This window comes from Trachemys scripta, chromosome 19 (assembly GCF_013100865.1).
Source record: "Trachemys scripta elegans isolate TJP31775 chromosome 19, CAS_Tse_1.0, whole genome shotgun sequence".
NCBI lineage: Eukaryota > Metazoa > Chordata > Testudines > Emydidae > Trachemys > Trachemys scripta.
The window spans coordinates 22,237,166-22,247,018 of NC_048316.1; the positions used below are offsets into that span (position 1 = coordinate 22,237,166).

At 48.2% G+C, this 9,853-nt stretch overlaps 1 protein-coding gene across 4 annotated transcripts in view; it reads left to right on the plus strand.

Annotated features, from left to right (window-relative positions):
• ECE1 (endothelin converting enzyme 1) overlaps positions 1-8,933 on the plus strand; it is a 153,157-nt gene extending 144,224 nt beyond the window's left edge. For all 4 annotated transcript variants that reach the window (XM_034753054.1, XM_034753055.1, XM_034753053.1 and 1 more), the window contains 5 exons: positions 2,130-2,240; positions 3,541-3,608; positions 4,760-4,950; positions 6,834-6,929; positions 7,999-8,933. In XM_034753054.1, coding sequence (XP_034608945.1) covers positions 2,130-2,240; positions 3,541-3,608; positions 4,760-4,950; positions 6,834-6,929; positions 7,999-8,175 — 643 coding nt within the window. In that variant the 3' untranslated portion in view covers positions 8,176-8,933. The remainder of the gene's footprint in view (positions 1-2,129; positions 2,241-3,540; positions 3,609-4,759; positions 4,951-6,833; positions 6,930-7,998) is intronic.
• The last annotated feature ends 920 nt before the right edge of the window (positions 8,934-9,853 follow it).

The window sequence follows — 9,853 nt, forward strand, 5'->3', positions numbered from 1 at the left end:
GAATGCCTGCTTCGTCAAACACTGGTATCCGACGAAGTGGGCATTCACCCACGAAAGCTTATGCTCCAATCCATCTGTTAGTCTTAAAGGTGCCACAGGACCCTCTGTTGCTTTCTACTATCATTAAAGAAATCAGGACTGGCTACAAACTCGATCAAGGTCCACCTTGCGGCAATAACCGCCTTCCACCAACAGATAGAAGGGACCTCAGTATTCGCCCACCCAATTACAAAGAGATTTATAACAGGCGCACAAAACATGTATCCGGACATCCGTGAACCCACTCTGGCATGGGACTTAAACCTAGTGCGCAAATGCTTAACCAGAAAATCATTCAAACCCTTAGCATCTTGCTCTCTGCTCCATTTATCTATGAAAGTAGCATTCTTAATCGCCATCACATCGTCACGAAGAGTGAGCGAGATTGGGGCACTCATGGCTCACCCCCCATACACAATATTCCATAAGGACAAAGTGGCTCTAAGAACTCACCCAAAATATCATCCTCATTCCACCTTAATCAACCAATTCACCTACCCACTTTTCACCCTAAACCACACCACAACCCACAAGAGGCGGCATTACACAGGTTAGATGTCTGCCGTGCCCTGGGCTTTTAGCTAGACAGGACAAAGACCTTTTGTAAATCCCCCAAACTGTTTGTATCAACAACAGAAAGGTTGAAAGGCACAGCTATATCAACACAAAGACTGTTGAAGTGGATATCAAACTGCATCCACTTGTGCTACTCCTTATGCAACACTGAAGCCCCAACAGGCATCAGAACGCACTTGACGAGGTCTGTAGCAACTTCTACAGCATTCCTGCACAACGTGCCCATCCTTGACATATGCAGAGCAGCTACATGGGCATCCAAATACACTTTCACCGATCATTACGCAATCACACTTAGCTCGAGAGCAGATGCTAAATTAGGCTGCACGGTCCTACCAGCAGCTACACAATCAACTCCAAAGCCCCTTCCATCCGCATGAGGGCACTGCTCTACATTCACTTCAAGTGCAGCACCCACAGGGACACCACTTGAAGAAGAGGTTTCTCACCTTGTGCAATAACCGAGGTTCTTCGAGATGTGTATCCCTGTGGATGCTCCACTACCCACCCTCCTCCCCTCTACTTTGGAGTAAGAATCAACTGCTCCACAGTAGAGAAGGAACTGAGGGGGTCGGGGCATGTGCGTGCCAGAAAAGGCGTCAATGACAGCTTCTGCGCACGCACGCCCCGACCAGACACTGCGAGCAAAATCTCCGATGGACGACACTGGGATGCACCGCCACCTGAAGTGGAGCACCCACAGGGGGACACATCTCGAAGAACCTCAATTACTGCACAAGGTGAGTAACCTTCTCTTCACCTTGTGCCTACATAGTCTTTGCAAAATCTCTGGGCTGCATAATACAGTTAAAACCCTATTTCCTCAGCAAAACCAGCACACTCAACCAACCCTAAGCTACAGGCACATGCATATCTCCCCTCCATGCTTGTTGGAGATGGCATTGAGAGCAGGGAGAGTGCTGGAATAATTATTTGTATTTTGGGAGCACCTAGGAATCCCAGCCATTGTGCTAGGTGCTGTACAAATGTAGAACAAAGACTGTTCCTGCCCCAGAAGCTTTACGATCTTTTGTAAATATCTGTCCTGCTTTCTCAAAAGAAGTGAGTGGGTAAGGACCTTCCCAGCAAGGAACTCCCTGCTCAGACCTCCCCACCCAAGTGTTATACAAGGAGGGAGATGTGTGTTATGTGGCTGACTGACATCTGTATCCCCATCTGGTCAAAATACGTTAGTGCTCTGGTTCCCTCTCATGGACAGTAGGAGTATTACACTTTCTTCAGTCATTCGTATTGCTGCAGTTTTCATCTGTGGCTGAAGACTCGGTGGTTCTTTGTCTCTGACCTGTTCCCTGGTCTGTGGCAGTGAATCCTGAGGTCTTTGCCCATGGCCCTGATTGCCATATATGTTCCTGTAGTTGCTAGGTGTCCTAGGAAGCTTCAGAGGACCATGGGGAGGCCAGGAAATACTTGTGCCTTGTGTCAGTCTGCCAGTGTGTGTGGGGGTTTGCACCTTCCAGCCTGGCTGTAATGACAATCCCCTTTGTCTCCTGCAGGTGGAGTATGACCCCTCCAACAGTGAACGCCTACTATTCCCCCACCAAGAATGAGATTGTGTTCCCAGCCGGGATCCTGCAGGCTCCTTTTTACACCCGCACCTCCCCCAAGTATGAACATCCTCTTGCCCATCTGCTGCCCCCCTCTCCCTGTGTTCTTCCCCCACTCCACCCTGCTCCCCTAAGCTGGAGGGGGATGGGGACTCTATGATGGCAGCAGCCTGGTTGGAAGATGGTGGGTGCCTCACACACCTCTGTATCCTAGTCTACGACCGTCAGTAGCTAAGGAGGGTCCTGTCCTGAGCTGGGGGCTAGAAAACAGCCAGGGGAGGAATGCTGGGGCTCAGAGAGATTGCACCAGCTCTGCCAGACTCACGCTAGGAGACTCCATGGATCTTGATGCCAGTGCGCATAGAGCTGCCAGCTTTGCTGGGGACAGTGGTGGACGTGTGCTCTTTCAGCACAGGATCTGGACCTTTTTCCCCCTGAGTTAGTCTAATGTTCCCCCTCTTGTCAGGCTGCTTGCCTAAGGAGACAATGAAGGACTTGCAACCATTTTTGACCCCTCCCCATTATCAAAGAAGGCATCTCTCTGGCCAAGTCCCTGGGGCTGTCTGGACAGACGGAGCTGTAGGACAGACCAGTAGACGATGGCCTAGTGGCAGGTCTGTGCAACATGGAGGGAAAACCAGAAAAACTGAGGAGAGGCACCATCCCCAGAGATTCCCAGTCTGGAGGAGGCCACACCTTCACTTTCTTAGTTCTTCTATGCTGGCACCTGGTAGACATCCAACATTATGGGTTCATAATGTTGCATGTCTACCAGTCTTGTATCTAATGGTAACATGGAAATAACATGCCTGGCTAGCTGCAAAGTGGCTCATTTGGGGCCTAGAGAATCCACAGTAGGTTTATCCTTGTGTCCGGGTGTCCAACAGCCTGAGGGGCTCTGTAATCAACTCTACATTTCATAGCTTCTCCTAAGTCCCATTGCTGGAACTGTCTGCAGCTCCCGATGGAACATGAAGGGGGCTTTTAAAAAATAGGTTCAGATTGCCCGCTGCACTTCAGTCCTTTGCAGAAAACACCATAGAGCTGTTTAATGGCGGTTGGCAGTGCAGCAGATTTATTGTGCAATTGGCATTAATAGGAAGATGCGACAATTTCAACATGCATGGGGCTGTCTCCCCTTAGGACTCTTTCTGTCCGTAGGGGGAAGCCACGGCAAGAATAGGAAAAAAGTGGGGTAAGGAGGAGCAGCTCTGCATAGTCCTAGTGAAATCTGCCTCCTAGTCCATTTCTCCTACCTTAGTACTCTGGTGGGTAGGATCACAGAGCCTATGTGCAGACATTAGTAAGCAATGGTCTTAGTGAAGCACAAATCCTAATACTCTTTGTCCCTCTCATGCAGGGCACTGAACTTTGGCGGGATTGGTGTCGTCGTGGGCCACGAGCTGACTCATGCCTTTGATGACCAAGGTGGGCAGCCTGAAGACACCTTACTTCCTGTTGCTTTCTCTCCATCTTCCTCTTCCTGGTGGAACTCTGTTTTCCTCTTTGTTGAAAGGCTCCCAGTGCCAGGAGTCAAAATTAAACTCTGGTGGCCCTCTGTATCAAAGAGCCCTTCTCAAAGTGGATCTTGTGAGAATGGGCCAGAGCCATCCCTCATGTAACTCCAGTGACCTGCATGGAGCTACACCAGGTACAAATCTGTCCCAGAATGTCTAAATATGTTTGACATCTGAGACTCTGCCTAGTCTCTGAGGTGGAAAAATCTAACTGGGTGAAAGAAGGCAAGAGGAATTTTTCTTTGCTGCTTTTCTGCCAGAATGAGGAAACCTACATGTGGCTCATTAATGGTGAGGGCCTTAAAATGGGACAGTCAGGGTGTCACGGGGTGTGACCCCTCTCCTACCTTCTCCCCCAGAAACTACACAGACTCCTTTGATTGTGCCTTCACTGTGCCTTTTTATTTTGTGTTCCCTGTACCAATTTCACAACAGTCCTTGTGCAACAGCCTGTTTGCAATATTCAACTGACTTTTGGCCCTCTCACCAGGACCTGAGGGTCACCAAGGACTCCTTGTTCCGAACCTCTGTCTGGCAAGGCTCAACTAGACTTGTTCCTCCCTCTCCCCTTCCTTCCTCCCTCCTGCACTTCCTTGCTGTACCGCCTCTTATCAGCCCAGGGCTGATGGGGAATTGGCTCAGCCAAGCAGCCTGATTGACTAATTACCCCCCAGCTTCCTACTGAGGAACTAATTACTATTCAAGTGATCAGAGTGCAGGGTCACTTGTTTGCACCCTGCACTCTGACACAAGGGGGTATCTTACTAACGCCAAAAGCATTTTGTGATGATCTGTTGCTGTTTTCAATCTCTTCCTGTGGGATTTATGGTGGTGCAATAAAATAAAGATCAATAAGTTCAAGAGGTCTCAGAACTCACTCCTCCTCTCTCTGAAGAGGCCATGCCATTGCCAGTATGCTCACTGCATCTCCAAGCCCACAGATTGTGTGCTCTAAATATCAAACAACCCCCGCTCTGCACACACAGGCTTGGTTCTGCCAAAGTCCATCTCAGATTAAGTATCTTCTAGTTCCAGTGTTTCACTTGATCTGCTCCTCTGCAGGGCGGGAGTATGATAAAGATGGAAATCTGCGCCCTTGGTGGAAGAACTCCTCTGTGGAGGCCTTCAAGCAGCAGACTGAGTGCATGGTGGAACAATACAGCAACTACACCGTGAACGGCGAGGCAGTGAATGGCAAACACACTCTGGGAGAGAATATTGCTGACAACGGGGGCCTCAAAGCTGCATATCGGGTAGGAATCTAGTACAAGCACAGGCTTTGTCTGGTATCTCTCATTGCAGCCATGGCTGTAGGGATCCTTTTGTAGTCCTGATGCTACAGCTGGCGAGACATTCCTGGTTATACAGTGATGGCAAGGTGAATTGCTCTAAGGAAATGTAAAATTCTGAGCCCCTCTTCTATGCAGTGTCCTCTCTGAGGAAGGGGGTGGGCCATGACCATATATAAGTCTTCAGGTGATTCTTGGATTTGGGCTCTGCTGTCCTTGGACCAGGAAATTGTAGACCTGATAATCTGCAGCCCATAGAGGGTGGATGTGCAGGAGAGAGCTTTTCAAGGAGATTCAAGGAAGGGAAGAACCTAGGGTGACCAGATGACAAAACTGAAATATCGGGACATGGGGGAGGAGGGGGGCGGCGGAAGAAAAAAATAAAACAAGCTGCCGGAACGCCCCCTCCCCTCCCGCACCAGCTCGCCCCTGGAGTGGGGGCAGCAGGCCCCAGCCCCCCGGATCCACGGGTCCACGTGGCGGGAGGTGAAGCCCCGTCGGAGTCCCCGTGCAGACAGCCGCTACCTCCCCACCCCCACCCCTGGGCGCGTACAGGGAGCCGGTTCCCCAGGCCGGACCCGGGGCTGCCCCTGCAGGTACCGCCCCGCCCTCCTGCCTGCGCTTGGGGCCAGGCCGGACTCACTCACCCCGCGCTCTCCTGCATCCCCCGGGCCTCCCTCCAGCGCTTGCGCCGCCATACAGCTGATCGGCGCAAGCCTGGGAGGGAGGAGGAATGGTGTGCTTGGGGAAGAGGCGGGGATTTGGGGAGGGATCCAATGGGGGAAGGAGGGGGTGGAGCGGCCTGTGCACGGGAGTGGAGGGCAAAATTGCTTGTTTGTCCAGTGTCCCGACTGAACATTGATTGGGACGTGGGACAAACAAGCAAATATCGGGACAGACCCGATTAAAATCGGGACGTCTGGTCACCCTAGAAGAACCTGACTATTTTAACTGGAAGAGGCTTTAACTCCTCTCCAGATCCTCCCATTTTCAATGGCATGTGTAGCAAATGTGGTAGGAGGTGATGAGTCTGCCTTGAGTGGATACAAGTTTCTCCCTGCGCAGCTCTGACAGGTCACGCTCCCTCAATGGATCCCCATTCTGATTTGTTTCCTATAAGCCATATGTAATCCTGGGTGTCATGGATAGAGCTAGGGAAAACTTTTTGGATTAATCATTTATTTGCCAAAAAATACAGTTTGGGGTCAACCAAAATTATTCACAAATTCAGTTCGAATTTGGCAAATAGTTTCAGCTGAAAACAAATGAAAAAGTCAGATCGGTTCATTTCAATGTTTTCTGAACAAAGCAGTTTGACTTCTGGTTTCAAAATGATGTTTCATGTTGAAATTGAGCTAGATTTTTGTTTTTGTTTTTTTAAAGGTAAATAACCCCCCAAAACTAGCCACAACAAAAAATTCAGGAGAAAATTTGTTTTGAGTTTAATGAAACATTTCATTCAACCTGAAAAGATTTTTGTCTTAGATTTTTCATTTCAGTCCCTGAACCAAAGGCAATTTTTTGCTCAGCTCTAGTGGGAGGTTTATTTTGTGCTTTCTCTTCCCTTCGCAGCCCCTAGGACTGTCTTAGATTTTTTTTCTGGCTTTCTGTGACCAAATGGAAAATGGGCACAGGGGAAGACTCTTGCAATGCTGACATTTCCCTCCCTGCCAGCATGTGCCATGGAGACTGGACTGGTGTAGTCCCTTAAGGGTTAATGCCTCCCTGGCTAGCTGCACCAGCATTTTGTACCCCCACAAGGCAGTAGGAGTGTCTCTGATCCTCTAACTCCATCCACTATGTCCCTCTGCTGATGCAGGATAGCCTCTGTTCTCTCCTGCCTGCAGGCTTATCAAAATTGGGTGAAGAAGAATGGGAATGAGGAGTCTTTGCCGACGCTTGGCCTCTCCAACAACCAGCTCTTCTTTGTGGGATTCGCCCAGGTGAGTCTCTGCCATCCCCCAACGCTTTGTTCTGTCTCCAGGTGCACTGTGTGAGCTGGGGAATAGCAGTGGCTCCAGCTACTGGGTTAGCAGGAATGCAATTTACAGCAGACTCCACTTTGTAGGGGTGGCAGTGCCCCTCCCATCTTCATCTCCTCCCAAACTCCCTTCGAAGTTCTAGGGTATTCCTTTTCCTGAACTGAGTCCCCACATCAGTGACTGGGATGTGAGCAGTCAGACCTAGTGGTCGCAGTAGGAATCATGAACCAGAGGCCAGAGCCTAGTGTCAGAGCAGGAGTCAGGAACCAAAGCTGAGGGTCAAAACTGGATTACCGGGAGTAAGGGAAGGAAGGAGCAGAACTGGAGCAAGGCAGGAGCTATCTTAGTCATGGGCCAGTGCTTTGAGCAACCACTGAACTGCTGCTGCTGTTAGGCTTAAGAGCCAGTCTGCTGACTTTTCCAACCAATCAGATGAAATACAGGTTAGCTGCACTCATTAGGTTGCCTAGAGACTGGCTCTGCTGCAGGCCCTGATTCCTTACCCCTCAAGTGGCAGAGGAGTGCAGCAAATATGAGTGTTGATGTATTGTGAAGAGAGAGATACATTACAGTCAGTGAGGAAAGCTTGCCTTCCTCTAAAGCATCAGGTAAGAGGCAAGATAACAAACTTGACAAGCCAGCTGTCTGATGCATTTTGACAAGTCTAATGCTCATTTTGCAGCAAAGTAAGATATACACTCCTCCAGATAGAACAACTTCAGGCTACAGAAGTCTCTGGGTGAGGCCCCTTTGCTGGTGTAATGATAAGGTTACTTGCAATACACTATTCATCCTCCAGATGTGTGTGTAATGTATGGATCCAGTGTGTGATTGCTGGTAAACAAGGGGAGACCAAGTTGTGACTCAAGCTGCATGGAAACTTGTTTGTATCTGTAGTTGTTGTTTTCTATAATAAACTCCTCCTATTTAAGAAGATCTGTGATTTCCCTTTGTCATGATAGGTGGGACAGAGACACTTTTCAGCTATAATGAAGCCCTTGAGCTAACTCCTGTTGCCTTGCATTTGCAGGTGTGGTGTTCAGTTCGCACCCCGGAGAGCTCCCACGAAGGACTCATCACAGATCCCCACAGCCCATCGCGTTTCCGAGTCATTGGTACCATCTCCAATTCCAAAGAGTTCTCTGAGCACTTCCACTGTCCTTCCGGCTCTCCTATGAACCCCCAGAAGAAGTGTGAAGTTTGGTGAAAGGAAAAGGACCAGGAAATAGTGGAAACCAACTTTTGGCTTATTGTTCCTTCATCAAGAATTGAATTTCCCAGGCTCTCTGCTCAAAGGGCAGTTTCTTCTTTCAACGAACTGTAAAACTCTCAGCAGGAACGGATCCCTGAGCCCTAGGTATCATCACAGGGGGAGGGAAGGGATAGCTCAGTGGTTTGAGCATTGGCCTGTATTGGCTTGCTAAACCCAGGGTTGTGAGTTCAATCCTTAAGGGGACCATTTGGGGATTGGTCCTGCTTTGAGCAGGGGGTTGGACTAGATGACCTCCTGAGGTTCCTTCCAACCCTGATATTCTATGATCTGAGATTCGATCCACTGTGAAAACCTTTCTTAATATCACTCACTTGTGAAATGTCTTTTTTTTTTTTAAAAAAAACCTTGCATAGAGTGTATGTACATATGTATGTGTCTGTCTGCACTGACCCATATGTACACATACACTGTTAAGCCCCTGCCCTGTCACAGGCTTGAAGACTTTTTCTAATTGATAAAGGGAGACCCACAGATTAAAGTGATAACTGGTTTGACTGTGTATCTAAATATGCCCGACATACGCTAATCTCTCCAGATGTGTGTGTGTGTGTGTATATACACACACACACACACACACAAATATATATTTTTTTAAATATATTTTTGGGAAAATATTTTTTGAACATTGTGAAATACACTGGAAAAGTTCAGGGAAAATGCATTTAAAAGCCCTTTTTTTTTTTTTTTTTTTAGGAAAAAGGATTGGTATGTTTTTTACTTTTTTTTTTTAAAGTAGTGCAACTAGATACGAGAATCTCAGTAGAGACCATTCCACTGAAACACAGGAGACTTAAGGTTGTCACTGAGGCAACAAATTAACTTTGCAGCCCTGGAGACCAAGATTCTTATTGAATCCCTGGGATCGCTAACAAGATTGAAGAACTGCCCTTCTAGTCTGTCGTGGACACTGATCCAGTGCACAGTTGGAAGAGTCTGTTCAGAGCCAGGACGGCAGTAGCCAACTGTAGCTAGCTGGAATTGAGTGGCAGTAGAGGACTGTGAGGATAAGTGCCATGAGAGAAGTGCGTGCATTTATAGTTGAGTGACAGATCCTGAACATATCACTAGAGTTTTATTTGCAGGCAAACGCTTGCAGGTCTTGGAAGCCATATTAAGCTCTGCTGATGTACAAGGTCCATTACAGAAAGTCTCTCAGAACAGGTTTCAGAGTGGTAGAACAGGAAACCAAAGAGAGATTCGTTCATTCTATAAATCTTCCATCTGTCTCTCTTCTCCTGCACCCTACAGCAAGCTAAGAGCAGCACACTGTGACTGGGATACACTGGGATCCCAACCACCATCTAACCTGTCTCCAGGCAGCTGTACTTGGGTATAGTGAAAGCTGCATTGTAACTTTTAACCTACTTGAGCCATCTTTAACTTCTGTATACAAAGGGAGAGGAAGGCAGCCAGCTGCACTAGATTATTAAGTCCAGCTGGTACACAGACCTTCCCAAGAGAATTTGTGAAACTTAAATTATGAGCTCTCTTTGTCTTACTGCTTTAGAACAGCCCAAGCATAGACCAACCCTCTTTATGTCATCGTTATTATTGCTGAAATCAACATTGCATAATATAGCTTGGGTCAGGCACAGGTGTAAGTCGCCTTGGG